Below are 22,284 nucleotides of genomic sequence, written 5' to 3' on the forward strand. Positions count from 1 at the left end.
ATTCCAGGGTTTGGTGTGGTTTTTTTTTTTCCCCCTTCAGCATCCATTTTATGAATGAAACTTCAGGCTGCACAGAGTCCATTCATATAAAAGCTGTGCTCACAGGGCTCGGTCTCCCGGGATCAATTGGTCTTGGGTAAGGCTGATGTGATTGGTTTAAGGCAGGCTTCAGCCTTCCATTACTGATTTAAAATGCAGCCTGTGTCCATTTGACCTGCGTTAATGCACAAAGAGTAAATCCAGACTGTACTCTCAATCCTCAAATCAAATCATTAGCCAGTGCCACTTACTGTAACTGTAGATTTAGAGGATATTTATCCATTTCTTTGAAAAAACAGACTGCAGGATAATTTTTCAGATCATATTGTCTGCTTTGAAATGAAAAATAGATGTATGGCCTCCTGCCTATATGCTCTAAACTTAGCGTTCAGATTTTCATTTCTTTATAAAGACAACATGACAAAATTAGTTTTAGTGTAACTGCAAACTTCTTTGAGACAGAATTACTGAGTAGAGAGAATGGGCTAGATGTGAAGCAAGAGAAAAGTTAAAATTGTGCCTGCCACAGCAATCTTCTCAAGTCCAGTTTTCCCATGTTCCTTTCCTCATATGATATTATTTTCTAATGTTGTGTCATCCAACAGCAGATTTGTGTTTATGCCTTTTAGGAGCCAGTACAAAGTGCAGCACAGCTTAACTGAATGAAATCCGTGCTCATTCACCGAAACAGCACAGCAAAGACAAGCCCCTGAAACCAGAGGGCGAAATATTTTAAACCACAGAAGCGAAACTCAGGAAAACAGCAAAACCAAGAACAAGGAGGGGAGACTTCTTAAAATTCCTGAACTCGAGAGCAAACCTCTGGCCCCTATCCACTCCTGCCTTTATCCAATCCAGATTTTCATTGAGAACAATTGCAGTGTGTAAAATAATTTTTTTTTTTTTTTTAAGGTCGTAAGGAGTTACAGTTTTGAGGTACGTATACTGAAGTATCACGTCCTGAAAAAGAAGGAGGTTAGTTCTTTTTCGTGTTTTATAAAATTTACGTTAAAAGTACTTCAGATATTTTCAGCCTGATCAAACACATACACAGACACACACAAAACAAACAAACAAACAAACAAAACAAAAAAAAAAAACACCAAAAAAAAGAGGAAAGAAAATGAAAACCTAGAGAGAATTTGAGGGAAAGATTAAGCAGCTAGAGGATTTATGCAGCAAGATCTCAATGAGTCACATAGACAGGCTAAGAGTATGCATGCAAACTGTCTACAGAGATTTAGAGGTGGTACGTTAATACCAAGGAATTGTTTAGGATGAGCCAAAGAGTTGCAGCTATGAGCAGTGGAATGAGACTGATCAAAGGGAAAATTTAGGCTTACTATCAAGAAATATTTCTTAAATGTGAAGTCTATTAGTCTGTGAAATAATCTCCCAAGAGAATAATTGTAGTAATAATACTTAGCACTCATACACTTTACATTTTCAAAGCACTGTACGAAAATTAGCCAATATAATTAAAGACAGTAGAAGAAGCACTGTGAGTTGTCATTTTAAATGCCGCACTGGTCAAGGCACTAGAGAATATCCTGGAGAAAGGAAATCTGCAATGATTCTGACTGTCAACTAAGATTTACTTATTTCCTTCATACTAACGTCTCCAAATGTCTAAAGTGTATCTCTAAGAGGTACAATATAATAGCCAGCTGTTGTAAAGAAAAAAATCTGCAAACATATATACTTGCAAGAAACACATTTAAAATCTATTTTTGCCTTGAAATTTTAATTCAACACATTCTCTAATGCTGTTCTTGCAACTCACACATTTCAAGAGATGTCAGCTGATCTCTAAGGAAGAATGTGCTACTAGGAATCTTTTGCTTTTTCCATGTTAATTTGCATTTATTTGCTTTTCAAAGAGCACCACATCAGGTATTTGAAAGGACTCCTGCTTTTTATTCTGTTCCCGGTCATTAGGTAAATATGTATTTATAACATGGATGGTAGAATTCTAACAACACCTTACACCTATATGAGGAAACTTTGATGGTTAAGAAGTGTCATAATTACAACTTCCTGAGCAACTTTAATACAACTGCTTTGTTGCTAATGAACGCAGTCTTTTGACTCAGGACTTGCCTCTTGACTGAACAAATCAAGCCTGTTAGGGGGAGGGAGACCAGTGCAGTGAACAGATTTGCAGGTGGAGCCTCTGCTTCATTGGCTAGAGGCTAGAAGTTCTGCCATTAATGAGCCAGAACATTTCAAGAAAGGAAAAGATGACCTTAAGATTAATACAGTGTAATGGCCAATTTTAGGACCTAACATAGGCAATTTCAATTTTGCGGCAATCCAGCCCCAAAGTTTGCCAAAGTAGTTGTTACGTCAGCTAGATTTTTCACATTATTTCTTACTTTTGTGATGCTTTGATGTTCCTGTACTTCTTTACCTAGAAATTCAAAGGAAGTCATTTGAAGTTAAGCCTTGGACGTAATGTAATACATAATGTTCTTTAAGAATTTTCCAGTTGTAGCTTGGCACCCAAATAAGTAGGTATATATCCAACGTGTCTCACGTTACCCATTCTCAAGTGCCAAAGGTATCCATCATTTGTGAGGCCTCAGGAGTTTGAGGGATGAGAGAATGGGAATGCAGAGAATGCAGAGAGCAACACATAAAGCCTCGTAACTGTGTCTTGATAGTTCATTACATAAGTAATGTGACTCAGAAAACTTTCAAAGTAACAGGGATAGAATCCTAATTTTCTACAGTCATTTCTGCTGTATTAATTGTGAGACTACTCTGAGATGCAAGAATAGCCCTATCAATACCTCCAGCATGGCTCTCTAACAACAGATAATTTCTAGCAATCAGTAATATATAGAAGCAGTAATTCCTCTACTTATCGCTAACACTAACAAGTGACAAATTTCCAAGTTCTTAGTCAAAGACATAGGCAAAAAAGAACATTCAAAACAAAATAACTAATTCAATCAGGTAAAACAGAATGTAAGAATTTAACCTGCAATTTAAGATTTCATTGCAAAGCATTTATAGTATTAATCTACATGGATGGTTTAATAACACAGTATATTTGCAAGTACACTAATTAAAATAGAAACGATTAAACCTGCAAGGGTCCTGCTTCAAAATAAAGCTCAGAATAGATTAAGCAGCTCAAATTTGGCCTGTTCAGTTAAATAACTGAATACATGAACTGAATTATAGTAGTGGTAACAGTACAAGAATGATCATTATTAATTCTTGTAAACAAACATATTGGAAAGACTTCTGGGGTCAGTCATTAATGACATAAAATCCCAAAGTCCTACAAGTTCTTTGCTACACACAGAATCAAGTACTAACACCTGCAACAAGCAGCCAAAAAAAAAGAAAAAAAATAGTAGCAGAAAATGCCTGACTGAATGTATATGATGCACTCTGACTTCTAGAAGTGTGGAAAGATAAGAAAGACTTTACTCTGTTGACATTTTTCTTTTTCCATTATCTCAAACATTCCACAGTAGAAATTGCATACCTGCAATTACAATTACAACTAATTGGTCTGCCATTTCCCATGTCATAATTAATGTCATGTTTTAATAGAGTTATAATCATTCCATAATAATGCTTTTCATTCACCAGCCTCCCACAAAGTATAAAGTATAGTGCACAAAAGCAATGAACTTTTATGAGGCTCTTTCAAAAACATCCCAAAAGGAACATCTTGGTGTATTACGATGAACTTTTTAAATACATTTCTATATTCTTAGCTGTGCTGCAATAAAATAGCATGCAAAAGACTTTTCACTCTGGCACTCCTCCTTCCCTGAACATCCATAGGCGAAAAAATGAAATCAATGATTCAGTGACAAATACATTATGTTTCCTAAGGGCTTATTTAATGTACTTTTAGTAAGGATGGAAAATGATGGTTTCTAGAGAACAGATGGTAACAAGACAAAATATCAACAGACCACAGTTGTTGACTGCAATTTATGGAGTGTACAGATGTGTCAACTTAAATGCAGTGATTCTGAGGCCAATAAAAGTACTTCCTGATACCAACAGATTAATTTTTCATGACCACTGGTTACACAGCTATTACATTTTTAAAAACTAATTATTCATCTGCAATAGAAACAACCATTTTGCTTAAATGTCATTACTAAAAATTGAAATGTTTTTGTTGGCAGAAAAATAAATAAATAAATAAAAACAACCAACAAACAAACAATCAAAAACATGAAGGATTGGACACAACTATGCACATCTTCTTTTCAGAATCAAAACTGCTTTTTTTCCATAAAGAATATTCCAAGGAAAGATGGGTGCTAACAGACAACCAAGACTTAAAGTAAAAGCATGCAATAAGGAGATCCCACTTCCCAGCCAAATATGAAGGAAGCATGCTTACAAAAGGGTCTTTTTTCACCCTTTAATTTAGAAGGATGAATAACGGTGCTTGGGAAGGTTGCAGGGGATTGGCAGTGCCTGAAGCTGCAGTTCCCTATTAACAACAGCCACATTAACTTTGCAGACAATCTCTCCCCTGCTCTTCTCTAAGACTAAAGGTACACAAGTGCTAGAACCACATTATCTAAGAACCTTCATTAGTGAACAGATTTAGTTCAAGATCTCAGTCTTACAATTTAAACCTATATTCATATTGTCATACTTCAGTTCCGAAGTTCTTCCTGTATATGCCTAACACAAATTATCTAAGGATTGTTTTTCTTTCTTTCTTTCTTTTTTTTTTTTTTGCTTGTGAAGAATAAGAAAGGCAAAAGGAGCTCTACTTTCCAAAATCAACTGTACTAATACGGAGATCAGTCTTAAAACCAGGCACATTACACCAGTGTTCCCACATAATATTTTACTAAATAGGTAAAGATAGCCATAGAAAAAAAAATTAAAAACAAATTTTCTACTGTATCAATTTGCAAGACAGTTTGTCATGGATTAAAATTTCAAAGGAGATCTCAACTCAGCAGCCATGCAGCCGCTGGAAACAAAACTGCCAGAGCATCTAGCCTGACATCGAGCCAAGAGGAAAGCACAGGAAGTACCCAGAAGAGAGTTAGACAGAAGTCAGTGAAGGGTCATCCATTCTCCGTGCTTCAACTCAGAGTACCTGGTGAAAGTAACATACCTTGCCTTAGGAGCACCATGAGAACTTGTTGAATTCCCCTCCCCCCTTCAGCAGTGTTGTATACATAAAGCAAGACAGAGACAGTGACTGAGGAGCTGAAGAAATCATTTACATAGGAACTGAAAGACATGTTTTGAGGGCATTTTCACAGCACTATACGTACCAAGTTGATGTTTACCCCATTCACCTCATCCATTCTGCTCCATGCTGTTCTAATCTCAGCTTCCCTTCATGCCATCCCTTCAGCTTCCCTCTCCTCTTTACCTGGTACTCAACACTAAACTCTATTTTTCCTTATTTTTTTTTCTCTTTTCCTAAATACAATATAAATATTTAAATTGTAGCAAAGGAATCTAACATTAATAATAATATTCCCTTGATTCACATTTTTATCTTTTCTGACCAGAAGCTATTCAGAATGCGCCACCACCTCCTCTATTTCATGCTATCTATAGAGCACTAAGGCTCCATTTCTGTTGCCCTACAAGCACGATAATAATAAACATTATTAATAGCAATGGTGTATTCTCTACATCAGCAACCTGGCATCACAGATTATGTACCTCTACAAAACACAGGAGTATGCACAAACTGAGAAGCTGACACCAATTTGCCTGATTCTTCTCCCTCATTGGTTTTATAGCTGTATAAACCCCACCTCAGAGGAGTTACTTCTGATTTAAGGTAGTGCAAGCAAGAGGAGAAGGAGTCCTCTGCTTCTGGCAGGCAAATAAAAGAGCTCGTAAAATGGAACACACAAATTTAGAGGTCAGAGATGAGATAGTACAGAGCAAGATCCTGTTTAAGCAAAGCTCAGTTTTACACCCACAATTTCTAAATTGCTGGCTTCTTTAATTTGTACACTGTCAGGACAGAGAGTTCTAGGAAGTGAAATTTTCTGCTGACCAAGACAAGGAAAGAGTGGCATGCTATGTGGTAATCTTACTATTTCATGAGTCGCACTGGACATAAATTACTTTGAGAAATTTAAAGTCAAAAGAGCAAGTTTCAATTAATATGATCAAAACATCAATAGCACCACCTTGGACTCATTTATTGCTTTACTATGCAGAAATAAATAGAGTCTCACCTACCTGAATCATATGCAAAATCTCTAGGTTCCTGTTTAATCATCAGAGGAGGGGGAAAATTTTGACTGGCTGCACTGCCAACCATGGCATTGTGTTCATAAACTGGATCGTGATACTCCTGCTTAAAACCTTGAGGCGGGAAGGGGATGTTAGGCTCAGACATCTGCCGCTGATATATTGGACGTCCTTCCCTCGGCATTGCAGGCAAAGGTGGAAAAGAATTGCAAGGTTCAGAGAGCTGGCGGCGAAATCTAGGACACAAGTTAGAGAGGTCATGTAAAGGACTTAAGCTACATTACATTTCACAAAGATCTTCACAGATTATGGTTAGCAGGAGGGAATGGCTTTATCACTTTCTCAGTAGCAAACATTTTGTTTATGGTAATGCCAAATGCTCCCCACCAGGATTATGATCATGGCAGTGCTGCAGAACAGCAAGAAGCAAAGAAATAAACCCCCCACCTACTAATACCAACTCTAATACCACCTGCCCCCACCACCATATTCCTTGCCTTCAACATCTCTCAACAGAGGAGGCCAACAAGCAAAAAGACTGATGTTATACTACAACAGTAACATGGAATTCTCTGTTCTTTCATGAGCATGAATAGCATACTGCTTGTACTCTAATTTACTCTTTCAGTTTTGTTACACAGAAACCATTCTGACCACTACAACAAAGAATACTGTCTGTCCCAACTCCTGGAATCATGCCTGGGTAGAAGTGTATGGTTCTGTTCCCTTGGGGACTAAGGTGTACCTGCAAAGGTGGCACTGCATTTCAGAAGGGAATTTAAGCACTCCAGAAAGAGGATAGGGTACAGATTTTTGCTAAGAGAAATAAAGCATTCTTGCCATGATTATTTCTACATGAAGGAAATAGTCCACACAGGCCACACAGACATTCACTACTCCAAAATGCTACTCAGTACACATAAAATCTGAGAATACAGTTATAAATCACCTATATTTCCATGCAACTCTACTCATGAACTTGCATTTGTAGCTCTCTTCATAAGACTAAAAGTTTTGAATGTAATTACTTGGACATCTGAGGGTTCAGAAGCCTACAGAATACAAGGATACTATTTTGCCACTCTGCTCTGATGAGTCCTACAGTCTTCTGTGATCTACAGATTACCAGAGTAACTATCACCACCAGAATCCTGTCTTTTCTAATCCAAGGTAGGTGTAACAATGTTCTTGCAACAAAGTGCTTACTGGCCCTATTAGCCACTCATTATTCCTCTTTTTTAAAAAAGAAATTAGTCCCTTTCTCTGCAAGCCACACTAAAAATGAAGAACTAGTCATTCCTCAGCTTCTTGTACTTTGCAGTGGAACTGACTTTGGCTCATGCCAGCAAAAGCAGGCATTCTCATGGACAAAATGGAGTAAATGAAGAAGAAAGCAGGGTTTTGACTGCATAAATAACACAGTCCTTGTAAATCATCTTATATGTAGTACATGTTTCTGAAATAATTGAAACCCTAACATCTCAAAATACTCCAGTGAACTTAGTCTGAGAAATATTTACCATCATAGCTTAATTACAAATACTGTGGGAGCTACAGGGATAGAAACTATTGCAATGTAATACTAGAGGTATTTTTTATTTTTTATTTTTTATTTTTTTAATGCTGCTGTAAATATTCTATTCTGCAGTACAAAGAATATTACACTGCAACATTGGTTTTTGCAATTCCACCTACACCTGCAGAAAATAAACTTAGAAACTCAAATCTATTATGAAACAGTTAGGCTGACTGGCACTGCATTCATTTCCCTCTTTTCCTTTTTTCATTAGCCAAAAAAAGAAGCAGAAATTATCATTAAGAACTGTCAAGGAGTGAATCAGAAAATTGCAACTTGAAGTTAAAATAAGAAACAGACTCACTCACAAAGCCTCAAAGGAAGTTAATAATACTTGTTGTACTGGAAGCTTTGTATGGAATCAAGTCATTTGTTTACACAAGTGGATTTGATTCCTGTTGGTACTTGTTAGGACCACTTATCCCTCATATATTCATGCCCAGTATGAAGATGTATGGGCTGTATCTTCTAGATACTGATTCCATCTTATACCACCAATGCATATTCCAAAGAAATATGCTTGGAGTTAAAGATTTATATACAAACTTACATAGGTAGACCATTTGTTTAAATGACATTTTCTGAATGCACTCATCACAGCTACCATCTTGTACATCAGGAAGATTTGAATTGGACAAAAATATGAAGTGTACAGTTGTTACAAACAACAGCAAATGAAAAGATTCAATGTAAAGAAGGAAAAAATATCTTTCACTACAATTGCACTTTTCTTTGTAAAGGTTGAAAAAAAGGAGATTTTTACTCCAGCTTATTTGACATTCACTAAAATGTGATATTTTATCACAGAAGGGAAAAACAAGTGCAAAATTTCCCAAAGAAAATGAACTTCAAAGACACAGGAAAAAGAAAAAAACTGTGTGAAGAACCCATAAAGCTTGTATAGAACAATTATTACAGCTACAGAAAGATAAACTAAGGGCTATGCAAACCTCTATAAACATTCAAATTCAGACTGACAGAGTTTCAGCATTCTCTTCACAAGTTGCTCTAAAGTAATACTTAAATAAAATAATGATTTTTTAAAACCTATAGAATACTCTCTTACACAGAATCCACTTATCTTTGGTGGATTTCAGTCTCCTGACAATACACAAAGACTTGGGTGTATATAGAGAAATACATTTCATCACACTCCTCCGATCAGAACTGCAGCCTGGCTTCACCAGGGGTCAACTTGGTTAAACTACAGTGCAAGGAGGGGAAAACTATACAATGAAGTTGAAGGGGCCAATTCAGTGCTCCTTCAGTGCTAGACATGCTCATAGGAACCCTGGGTGATATTTAATACTATCCCAGTAGAGCACAAAATAGCAATATAAACCATAGCAACCTCCTTCAGAAGTGATCTGCGCAAATCCCTGGAGATAACAGCCCTTATTAGAGCAGAAGCATGCATGTCAAACTCCCCAAATCTGTGATTTTCTTTTCAGGTACAGTTTAACAATTTGTTAACAATTGGCTAAACTGTAAGCACTAAGACAAGTCCCTGAACTTACATATCTATATATAGCTGAAAATCAAAATGCTCTGAGAAACTGCACAATTCAGCAAACACAAACAGGTTCATGTAACAATGGTTAGAATGAACAGAATTCCACAAACAAGTGTCTGGTCTCAAAAAAAAAGGGAAATGCACTGAGCATATTTGTTGCAAAACAGAGCTAAGAAAGACAGTCAGTTGTCTAGGGATTTCTAACATCAAAACAAAACAGGGTGACTTAAGGACAGTTTAAGCTTTAATTCTAGTCTCCAGCTCTTGTGGCTTTTACTCAGACTAATGTTATTTAAGCGCAGTTTATGTTGGCATCTTAGTTTGTTTGAAATGTTATATTTCAAAAGCAGTTGGAAAAACGATCCACCCTTCCAAAGAATATTCTCAAGCAGTAACATCGTAATACAGCCACTTATCTGTTTGTAGGTACATTTCTTAGGAAGATGCAAGACACTTATAGCAAGGATCTTGTTCGCCAGTGACTTCATCACCTCATGGGGCTTACTAGCGTCAAGTGAGCTGCCCTCACAAGGCAGTAGAACCAGCTCATTAAAACTGTGTCAGTGTCAAGACCAACTTCTACTGAAATCCATCAAGCAGAGTGCCACTCTTTTACACAGCACATGTATTTCTGACATTCTGAACTTTGCTGGCTTAAAGCCAGAGCTGTCCTATATGAGAGATATGCAGCCACCACTGAAATGCCTTCTGGACCGGTCCTGTATGTGTTCTGTGTTTTACCTGTGATCCATAGGGAAGCTGTTGTCTTGAATGGATTGGGATGGAGGGAGATGGGCAGGGAAAACCCGGTCAGGTTTAGGAGTCTGAGCTGAGTTTGGGGAGGCATGGTGCAGTGGTGACACAGGAGTGCTGGATGGCGTTGGTGGGTTGGAGGGCCTCATTCCCACTTGTGGCTTCTGATCATAGGCACTATAAGTAAAGCAAGAGGAAGGATAGTCAAGTTATTTTCTCAGCAAACACATGAAGCACATTAAGAGAATAAAAAAAAGCAGAAAAAAAAAAAGCGTCACATACAGGTTTTCTATTACAGATATTTTATTAAGCAGTTTAAGGAGGGGAAACTCTCTACACTGAGAAGAGCACAGAAAAAAAATCACTTTGGAAGTAAGTGGCTCAACATAGCATTTTCTTCTCTGGAGCCTAGAAATGTATTTTTAAAGGATTCAGTCCTACAGTGACATTCTAACAAGGGATACACAAAACACGCAATTGTAAAAGCACCTGGACTAGAGCACGAAGAGCCGGCAGTGCCTGTCAAGACGCTTTTTAGAATGTGTACAAACCACAAAGTGAGACAGTAAAACAATGAATGCAGCTAGAGGGAAGGGATCTGACCCAGAAAAACAATGCTATGCTGGCTTTGCTACCCACATAGGATGTCAGCAGCCTCCCTTGACTTTTTTTTTTCCCCCTCTCAAAAATAACATTCAAGTCCTGCAAATACAAAGGTGTCCCAAGCAAGAAAAGGACACGAATAAACTTTGATCATTCCTATTTCCAAGCAATAAAAACATAGATGCGAAGCAGACAGTAAGCAAGAACTTGCATACTTTCCTATGTCAGGTACTCTAGCGTCCACCAGATCCATTAATACACACATTTGATTTTTGTAACCAAAACCATTCTAGTATGACTGATGAAGGTATCAGTCTGGGTTTTTTTTTTTTTTGTTTTTTGTTTTTTTTTTTAAATTTTCCTCCACACATAAAAAAGTTACCGCAAAGTATTTAAGCGCTTTCAGTTTTGGTAATACATAAATGTGAGTCTAAAGATTCGAAAATAGACTCAATTGTCAATTAGAAACCCTTCACTGTTGACACTGAAGGTAGGAGTGACATGTAAGTGCAAGCCAAAAGAAAATCAATAAAGAATGCAGTCATATCAAGCCCCTCAAAAAAATTAAAGCTTTTACTGTTTACTCATATAAAAGATGACAATTTCTTTTGAAAAGATAGCGAAGATGCATATCCTAATGAAATACTATTTCAAATAGTATACATCCTTGAATGTTGGCATATGTCATTTCAAAACATGTCAAATATCTAAGGTGCTGCTCAGACCTCCCAGTCTGTTACACAGAGCTTACTCTCTTCCCTAATGTATGTCATGCATCTTGAAAGTATTTTCCAGCACAACTCACAGAAAACCAGACACTCCTTCCATTTCATGCTTGCACTATAGGTTTTAAAATTCTGGCTATCTCCCATGGAGAAGAATGGAGAATATGCATTTTGATGAAAAACACTGCTTTAAAGTGGTTATGTAAGTGTTTCATGCAACTGTAAACAACATCATTGGTGTTCATCAGCTAAAAGCATTATCTCATCAGTCTGTTATCTGCTGAAGAGGTAACTTTTATAAGATCTCTATTATGGCTTTATTACTCTTTAGTCAGTCCTCATTTAAATCAGCAGTTCTCACTGTAGACATACTCCTGATTGCTTTACCTGACATTGTACAGGCACTTTTCCCCATAACTGAACTTGAATGGTTGCTCTTGACTGCAAGCAGAGCCAAGTTCTGAACATGGGCTATGGGGTTCCTTCTTGATTTTCACAGGGAGACCATGAAAAGCCACTGGAAAGAGAAAGAGAATGTAATTAAAAACCAAATACAATATTAACAATAAGCTTTCTCGAGTAAACTAGACACTGTTAATTAATCACATGATTAATTAAACCATTGCAATACTAAAGACAATATAGGAAATAAACATTTCAAGCATTTCTTTGGGTATCTGAAAACTACACACCAGAGATCCTTGCATTGGCTATTAGCACTTTTATTGTTTAATAGAATGATGGCCAGGATCCCATCTCATTAGTAGGAAAATAACAGCCCACATATATTTGGCTTAACTACTGTAAATGTTGTCAGAGGCAAAATACTTCCCAGGCACCAAATGTTTCTAAGTAATATTTGTGAGGTAGCTTTTATCTATAAATGCAATAGCAGTTCACTTCAATGAGTGCCACACCAATTTTTCCAAAATAAATTTCTCATGTATATGATCCATTATCTTTTTGTCCCACAGAATACATGCAAATTTGTAGTGAAACTTTGGAAACTGGGTGACTACATTTCTTTAGTTACAAGCAATGGTTGAAAAAATACACAAGGAACGCCTTGAGTAATTTTTCTCATTAAGATAAAAGACAAAATTCTGGCCTCACCAAAGTCAATATGAAATGGGACATAGAAAGAAATGTAGAAAAAATTATCTATGTTTTTTTTACATATATATATAGCAAAAAGAACAGAGGGAGTATGACAGAAATGCACTGTCAAAGAAAAGCACAAATTGGTTTGAATTAAGGAAAAGGACAGAGGTAAAGATAAGGTTAACCAGCAGGCTAGTTTATGCCAGCCAACTTTCCTTATTCATAGCCAACATTAACTAGAATTAAAGCAGAAGAAAATTCAAAGTTCACCTAACACGGGCGAATCTACATTAAGTGGCTAGGAGGACGAAGGACTAAAGACAGATAATTATTGGTGTGAAAACACACCCTTCAATTTCTAAGTCAATGAGATTTCAAATCAATTTTTGGATTCTAAGCAGCCTAGAGTTTGGAGATGAACTCTTATGACTGATTTGTGGTGTTGTCACTGAGACACCATAGCTCAGATATCGCACTGCAGCCTGACAAAAGCATTTGTGTCTCTCGAGGAAGCCACAAACATGCAGCACCCCATTAGAGAATCTTCAGCACAAAATTAAGTCCCTGTTACATTCTGTTATGTAGCATCTTGTCCCTTCCCTTGTACCTGACCATAGGAAAGACAATTGGTTACAGACTATTTTTTAGTACTGCACGGGCACAAACATGAATATGTTTGACTGGTAAATCAAACACTACAAGTAAACATCAAAACCAATAAACCTTTATATACAAGTATGTATTGATGAGAGCTTGATTTCTGATTCTCACCACTGGTCTTCCTGCAACTGGGTGATGCTCAGAGAACTCTCTCCCAGGCAGGTCCTCTCCTACCTGCATATATGACACCTCATATTATTAGCTCTCAGCTGAGACATTGTGTAATACGTATTATGTTCCCACATATATTCACAAAACTCACAAGAATCATCTCTAAGACCTCTTCTCAGTTATTGTATTTGATGAACAGTAGTCATTCATCATGGAAGGACTGTATTGTAAAAGAAGAGAGCAATGCAGACATGGAAACACATCACAGTAACTTACAGAGGTAAAAAGTAGTGAATATCACAGTAAGAAATCTTTCCGAATGAAATCATATGAACTTGCACTAAAATAAAACATTATTTGGCCTTCCTGAATAAAGCTTCTCAATTTTATAATAAAGCAACCTGCAGCCCATGGTCAGCTTTCCATTCTCATCACAAATCAGTCTGACACCCAACTGTTTGCTTCAGGTTTTCATAAGTGAACTTTCACTCCTGGCTATCCTCATGTGCCTTGGTCAGACGGCACTGCAGTGCTGCATGTTTCAGCGTGGGATGGAAGCTCTATCTCCAGAACGACGGCTTTGACATAGAGGTCGGCAAGCTCCCCGACTTGGATCATAGAATTAAACCACAACTGTAACAAGACTCTTCTCTAAAGCCAGTATCACATGTTTGCACCAAGGCCACATGCTGCTCGACTTCTTATTTTTTTTCATTTAACTTTGCTACTTCCTCAAAGTTAATCTGTTATGAAAAATTACTTCCCTTATTTATTTTTAAATAACGGGAGTACAGAGACTCCCACACCACAGCCCTGCGCGGAGAACTGGCTGGGTATTTCATCACGGCGCTGAGAGCCTGAACGTCTGCTAACAGGCAGTTTTCCAGCTCACTGGCACAGGCACAAGTGAAAGCAGCACATTCATTTTGTGCAATTTGCTTTACCTTCCCACATGGAGTTGGTGCATGTAAAAGGCTGTTAAGTACTAAATTATTCCTTATCAAATCACCATCATCTGGAGTCATGATCAACACTAATTAAATTACTTTCACTGAACACGGCTCCAGCCTGCTGCCTCGGCTGTGAGGTACATTTTTATTTTGCTTACTGTACAGTCCTAGCAAGGTACAGGGCACGGTGCTAGGAGGCATCTGTGCTGTAGTTTTAATTAAAGTTTACCTCACCTTCCTCTGAGCTTTATAAGCCAGGGTAAAGTGTATCAAATCAAGTAGGTTAACGCCTTCATTTTATTTAAGGAAAGCATTACAGTTCAAAGTGATTTTATATTAGATCTTTATCTTAACTATGGCCAGAAAGATATTGTAGCTGTAAAATTTAAAGCCTTCTCGGGGCAGTCTCCTGACACAGTCACCATGCTAAGCTTTATCTGTAACTTTTAAGTGTACACTCTTAGAGGAAGAAAGGAAAAACACTTAGTACGCTTTGGGAGGGCATTCTCAAATGCCTCTTGACCTTTAAAACCACATCTGAAGTGTGGTTGAAGATGACAGGCTTATTCCAACAGTAAAATTTCAAGCATTCAAAACAGGTCCTCACATCGTCACTGCCACCTTCATCCACTGCTCTTCATTTTAGTACAGCACTCATTTCATAGACTGCTGATAAAAACAGTTTTTAAACATACACGGCTTCACTAAACTGGATTTCATATGACTTTTTTTCTATCAGTTTTCTACTGATAAGAGCAAAGTTGCTTATTTATACAATCTAATTTTAGTACAACACACCCAGCTACCAACACATCCAAATTAAAAAATCACCATTTCGAACTACCGGCTCCTCACCACTTAATTCTTCTTGATGGTAAATTCATTTTGCTTAACTCCAGAACAGTCTGAACCCTTTTATGGTTAACAGGTACTCTGCTTAAAAACAATCTTTTTAAGAAGTGACCAAGGGCCAGGATTTCATCCCAAGTGATAACTTACAGATAACTACTTCCTAACTTGATAAGCAAACGACCTTACAACCTGTATTTAGATGGCCAGCTTCAACACTTCATCTCAAGCACTGGAAAGTCAGGCGTGTCAGCACCAGAACGAGCTCAAAGCACAGACCCTACCTCTGAAGCCAGCATGCAGACATAAGGCAAGCAGAAGGACTGCTACCATCTGTAGCAAACCGATTATGCTGTATTATGTACAGCATATTCACTGTGTATAGGTACATCTATCTAGATCTGCATAGTATGAGAGCTTGTATGCTGTATCTAACACAGCACGTATAGTCTTACATTGGATTTCTGTGTTTTTAAATGTTTTTACGTACTTAGGTTTTACACAAAGCGGTGACAATGTCACCATGTAACAAACTCACACAGAACATGCAGATACCCCTTGTATTCAAATGCCACTCTCCTTTGACTGGGGATTTTGCTACTGACAAGTAACAAACACTTTGCCCATAACACTCAGTTTAAAACCTATGAGAACACTATTATTAAGAACTCGGAAATTAAAAGAAGGAATCTGTCTGCCTTTGAGGAGACTTTGTGTGATTCCTAGGCTGGCAAACAGGAACTGTACTAGCTCCATACAGACAGAACGGAGTCTTCTTTTGAGAAAGCTTAAGAAATGCACTACATCAAATATTAAAGCCAAGACTCCACAATCTTTTCTATTAAAAAAAAATGATTATTCAAGATGAAGAAACAATACATATTTTAGATGGAATTGCAAAGCATTTCACCATTGAGCAAAAAAAAAAAAAAAAAAAAAAAAGATATTTTAAAATTTTCAAACTTCAGGTTCCTACCAAGAATGCAATATAATATCAGATTTTGCTTTGTGAAGAACTGACTTAAGCATATTTTAAAAAGGCATTAAATAATACTGGTAATTCTGTGGTGCTGGCAAACAGCAGGTCTTAATTCCACAGTCGAAGATAAAAATGTCTTATTATCAACACTTGCGGGATAATTTATTATATGAAATAAAAAATAAAATTGCTTGTTAGTTAAATCCAGTATCCCTGAAAGTAACACTACATTCATCTGCTTTAAGTTTGAGAACTTTGCATAGTCACAGAGAAAAGGATGCAACAGAGAGGTCACTGGCAGTCATCATGCCTTGAACATTTCTGCTTTGCGTTTTTGATTTGCTTTTCAAATTTATGGCCTCATACCACTGTCTAAACCCAACTTTGCTAATAAACTGATTCATTTTTATGACTGACTGAGACAAAACTGTTAAAATGCCATGTAAATATAGAGAGATTTCATGAACATGTTTGAATAGAGGGGATTTTACTAACAGCAAGACAAAAAGTGAAGCTGTGAAAAAATTTTTGAGTTAATACCACCACAGCTCCAGCTGCTGGACTAACCAGGGTAACTTAAGTTAGTACTCAGTAAAATTTCCAAAGCAAAAAGAGCAGGCCCTTGTACTGATAAAGACAATACTGTCATACTTTAAATCCACCTCCCAACACACGCAGAAATGCAGCAGGCACTCCAGATACATCAGTCTCTCAAAGATTCTTTTCCAGTACATTTACTTCTGCCAAGCCTTCCCCTTCCCCCAGCACACAAAAATCCATTACTAAAGGGTCTAATCTCAGCTATCAGCACAGAGTGCCTTTTATGGAGCCATTAAACCATTTCTCTTGTTTACAGTGCCTGAAGAAAGATGTGAATTATGTCTGTGACAAAACAGGCGATAACATTTCTAAACTGCTATCAAAATGCAAACTGAAATACACTTAAGGACAGGGACCCTAATTCGTGTTTTTGCAATTTTCCTCGCTCGGTCTAACTGAGCAGCACTCACCTGATGATTCAGAGAAATTATTTATGTTTTAAGTACAACAGGTAGGCATTTTCATAAAGGAAAATTTAAAAAAAAAAAAAAAGAAAGAAAAAAGAGGGAGACAAAATCTGGAATCGTTCATTCAGGAGGGTAAAAAGCTTGTTACTTCTCACCTGATAGTAATGACCTCAGATGCTCTTATTTATTTATTTATTTATTTATTTAAATGTCTGCTACTAACAACAAACACAACATTGTCGTCTCATCTGACACCTGAAATTCTTTAACTCTCCAACATTAACTTGCCATTTAAACTGCTCATTCAGTATAGGTATTTGCATATCCAATGCAATGAGCTAAAAAACTAAACACTTCCTGCATGGTTCCCAGGTGGGAATGTCAGAATTTATATATATTTTCTAATGAGGTTTCACAAATATGCATTTAAGTTATGAAACAACTGCCTTCTGCATTCCAGAGGCTATTTATTGGGTCTTTATTTCTACAGGATTTTGATTTAAGCTACATGCCTTTGCAGACAGATACACTCTGAATTTTAACAGACATTTAATAAGTATCAGACTAAAAACAAAAGAATGCCAAAGCAGGGTGTTTTTTTCCACTTATTTCCACTTTATACTATGATGAAATGTGTTACTGGCAATCTTCAGGATGTATGGGAGGAATTAGCTGAAACAGGTACAGCTGACCACTCCTTCATACTCTGGAGGTTTCTGCTGCTACAGCTGAATGCAGTATTCAGCACAGCGTAGGAACAAGAAGTTAAATAAAAACACCACGCTGAGGAACTGACAGGTGAGGAGAGGTCACAGGAGAGAAAGACAGTTAAGGGTGGTAACTGAGTCTTTCCCATTAAACAGTGCCCAGTGATTTTCAGCGAAAGCTGTGTGCACAAATGACTGCAATGGCTGAAGACAGGTGACTGTAATAACGGACCAAGACAAGATCTGCAATTGCTTTCACCATATGCAATCTCTTGGCCAGACAGTGGCAAAAAAATCCCTTTTTGTTTCTGACCACTGGAACAGCTGCAAAGAAAAGCAAGATTATTTTAAAAGTAGCTAAGCAGATTACATCTACATAAACTCCACCGAGTTCTCCACCATCTGATCTATCAAAGTCACCACTATCAGATCTTAGCTGAGTTGCAATCAACTGGATTTCATTTAGGTCCCACTCTCTGCCCCATACTGGTGACAAATTGGATATCTGACATACAGATGTGTATCATCACTGTGATTTCAGAGCAGCTTGTATAAAAAGTGGAACTTCAGACAAGAGACTTCAAGGAACTTAGGCAAGAGACTTGAGCTGCTAGGATCTCACGAACAAAAGATGCCAGGAAAGAGAAGAAATATATTCCTAAGCATTTTATTTTTTAAAAAAGAAATAAATGATCTTGATATGACATTACTGCCAATCTTAAGCTTGTGGCTACAAAATCAAAAGTACAGAAAACATACTATTTGTCCCAAAAGACAGCTGACCTCCATCTAGTCCCACTGAGCAGTAACCGCTCACCTGAATCAGAGCATGCATGCATGTTTGGGTGTCTGTGTGTGAGCAAGGAGAGTCAAACAGAAGCAAACATACTGAGTGTGCATGGATGCTTCTGCACTGATACATTAAGTACAGTCAAAACAAGCATAAAAAGCAGTAACGTTTTCCCTCTTTACGTACATATTTGTAACTAAGGAGAAAATAAGGCAACACACAGAAGAGAGAAACAGGAAGTACATGCAAAATATATACTCAACATAAAAAAAAAAAAAAAAAAAAAAGACCTTTCTTACATGGGAGCCTGGCTATAAGTCCAGGAAAGGAAATCTGAGGATAGCTGGTATCACCACGGATGCTCTGCCACCCCTTGCATTGGTACTCTTTCCCAGAAAGTGGAACTTCCCGACTGGGCAGTATTTGGCAAATGTATTAGATATGATTCTATCAATTCAGTCTTTGCCTTGGCTTCAGATCAGATCCTTCCAGCCCCTACCAGCTCAATAGATAGAAACAGCATGGGACCTCATTTTTTGGAAGCTAGTTCTGAACGATGAGCCCAATCACCAGCTTTCAAAGCCAACTGGCAAGAATAGAATACGTGGGCAAGATGAATCTATTTGAGAACCTTGTTTAACAAAAAGAAAATACCAGCTTTGAAGTAATCTGTCACCTTTACTGGAAAATACACAACTACAAATGCACTTTAATAACAGAACTCATTCTGCAAAATGAAGGAAATTGCTTATTTTCTTTTCCAGTCTAAAGCATAAAACACCATGCATATCAATTAACCATCTACTTGAATAGTGCATTGCAAGAATGCTACGTAATAGTAGAGTTTTAAACATCATCAGGGGGTGGAGAGGGATGACAAAAATCAAAGAATAAAAGACAGTCCAAAATTGTGGAATTTTGCTCTCAAAAGTCCAAGTGTTATGAAAGTGTGAGAAGAAGAAAAATATTGATTCTGAAACTGAAATAGAAAAAAGTAGTAAGCAGGTAAGGATGAACTGTACTGAAAGCTGAAATTCATTCCTGCTTAAAACTATAGAGTTTCAAGATGGAAAATAAAAGTACATTTTCCTACAACTGATAATGGGTAATTCTGGACCTTATAGTCTGCAGTAATGCACCCACATTAACAAGTGCTTTTTGCAATACTAACTTTTTTTTCCCCCCATCAAACCACAAAGCAGTCTAGACTAAGGACTAAAAGATAAGAAACAAGTATTGATGAAAATAAATTTAAATTAATTGAATTGCTCATCTCTAGATAGTGTTAATTCTATGTATCAACCGTAATTATTCCCTATCTTTACTACAATCTGGCATGAATATAAAGCCTTTGAGAATAACACGTGAGATCTAAAAGAAGGCTGAATCAGAGAACAGGGAGGGGTTTGTTGTACCTACAGCACATCAAAGTTGTGGCAAAGGTTGGATGGCTATCTATAGAACACATTTACATTAGAGCATTTGTACGTGGGGAAAAGTGATCACTAAGATTATAAAGACATCGTAGATATATTCTGCTTCCCTATGGCACAGTTTATTTGACTCCTAAAAATGGTGTTCCTGCCTCTTCTCGGGCAAGAAATTCTGCCTGAACTGCAAATAAAAGCCACTCTTTAACTGAAACATGCTTTTTTAAAAGCACTATGCCTGTGTCTCACAGAGTCTGTGAGGTCTCTGGAAAATTTTTTTGCTAGTTTAGCTATTTATGGGTAGCTAACCCAGCATCCTCCATGACACATTGAATGCAGCTTTCTTGAAAGTGCAGGGTTCCTATCCAAGGTGGCAGAGAGGGCGCAATGTTAGAGGTTGTACCTACATAGCTTAATAACTATTTCAATGCTATACATCCCCATTTTCCACACAAGATATCCTTCATTTGCTTGTCCACACAGTTGCTATTTCTGAAATATTCATTAGAGTTACTAAGGGTACCCCTGCAGCTTTCTTATGCTGGCAGCACTGAAGACACCACTGAGATAATTTGGATATTTGTAGCCACTTGGCTTCTCATTTATGAGAACCATGTAGGTTGAAAATTGAAGCTGCAAATACATTCTGCTTATCGAAATAAATAAAAAGCCAACCCACCTGGCTAGAGAAAGTAGGAAGGTGGGGGGAAAGAAGCTTTCTGAAAATATCAGTACAAAGTTATTTCCCAAACCCTAAGAGCAATTACAAGGCAAACTTTTCAACAGGCTGCTGGTGAAGACTTTGCTAGGGCACAGTAGGTCTTTAGGCCTAAACTTATTCTTGATTTGGGCAGCTGCTAACTGACTGAACTGCTTAATGGGATCAGAAGTCTGTCTGTACTCCTCTACCCCCAAGCAAAGGGCTGATTTGACGAGATTTTGGCCAGCTGACCCCCTCTCCTCCATCACCCAGAAGATTTCAGCTTCTAGTTAAGAACTGTCCAGAAAGTTGGCTCGTTGTTGTATTTCTGTTTTGTTTTGTTTTTCAGTGAGAGCTGCAATTAAAGACACAGTTTCTCAGCCTCCAAATGCAGGGTCTCACAGAAATGCTGTCATGAGCGCTGCTGTATATAGTCCCCTCCGTGCAGTGCTCTCCTTTCAGACACTGACTCCAATGAGGCTCCATCGCAAACCGCCCAGGGGAAAGCACTGCCCGAGGGGCTGAGGGCTCCCACCCGGACCTCTAGGGCAAAAGTTAACATGCCGATAAATACCAGACATTGAATAACTCTGAGAATAATACAAGGAAATTTGCAGAACCTTGGTGGGAGGGAGAGAGGGAGGATTAAATTAGGAGGAGCAAACTGGCTAGCTTTGATGTTTGAGGAGAGTAGGTGAGGCAGGAGGAAGAGATCCCCTGCCCCCAAAATAAACAGAAGCTCAGGGCTCCCTGAAGGAGGAAGCAGTAACCTCGTAAAAATTAAACCAGCTGGGATCTGTAGCAATTGGTGCAAAACCCGTGGACAGTGTGAGATAATTTTGAAGGGCAAAGAAGAAAAAAATCAAAATAATTTTTTAATCCCCTTATGCTGAACCTGCAGCCTCCCCGACCCCACAGAGCAACGTGGTTGCTATTCACCTGCATTAGCTTGTAGCATTACAGTCCTGGGAGATCGGAGCATTTATTTCTGCATTTACTTATAATGTGTGTGGCTCCAAGGGCTCCCAAGCAGGGTGCAAGGGGAAGCGAATCCTCCTTGAAAGTCTTAATGGCCTGGGAGAAAACTTAAATTGTATTCCTACCTGGGAATTATCAATACAGTTAAATGGGAAGAGAAGAAAGCTGGCCACTAAATCAGGGTCTGTGTGCTTTTCTGAGGACAGGATTTCCATTTGCAGCAATTTCCAAAATTTAATTTAAATTGTAAGAGGTAATGGCTAAGTACTACGTAACTTCCATTACTAAAATATCCAAGTAAGATAATATCCCAGCGTTTTACACACATACAATTTCCACTTCAGGTAAATTATCAATTTAATGTTTTTAGATCTAGATTTTAAAAGGAGGCACAGACACAGAATTATGAAGAAGAGTACCTATGAGAAGACAGCTGACCTTACACCTGCAGCTGGCAGCTGGACTTTAAGTAAAAGAAACTGGATTTAATACCTGGCTCTGACACTCGTGTTAGAAGATTGAAGGTATCTCAGTCATACAAGTGAACCTTCAGATACTGATAACCAGTGTATCAGTTTGTTTCCTTGTAAAGTA

At 37.7% G+C, this 22,284-nt stretch overlaps 1 protein-coding gene across 5 annotated transcripts in view; it reads right to left on the bottom strand.

Moving 5' to 3' along the window:
- The window catches only part of ETV1 (ETS variant transcription factor 1), a 66,206-nt gene that overhangs the window by 20,452 nt on the left and 23,470 nt on the right, over positions 1-22,284 (bottom strand). For all 5 annotated transcript variants that reach the window (XM_032443167.1, XM_015853630.2, XM_015853631.2 and 2 more), the window contains 3 exons: positions 11,816-11,945; positions 10,089-10,277; positions 6,247-6,494 (listed from right to left, as the gene is read on the bottom strand). In XM_032443167.1, the coding sequence (XP_032299058.1) occupies positions 6,247-6,494; positions 10,089-10,277; positions 11,816-11,945 (567 nt within the window). The remainder of the gene's footprint in view (positions 1-6,246; positions 6,495-10,088; positions 10,278-11,815; positions 11,946-22,284) is intronic.

Source organism: Coturnix japonica, chromosome 2 (assembly GCF_001577835.2).
Source record: "Coturnix japonica isolate 7356 chromosome 2, Coturnix japonica 2.1, whole genome shotgun sequence".
Classification (NCBI taxonomy): domain Eukaryota; kingdom Metazoa; phylum Chordata; class Aves; order Galliformes; family Phasianidae; genus Coturnix; species Coturnix japonica.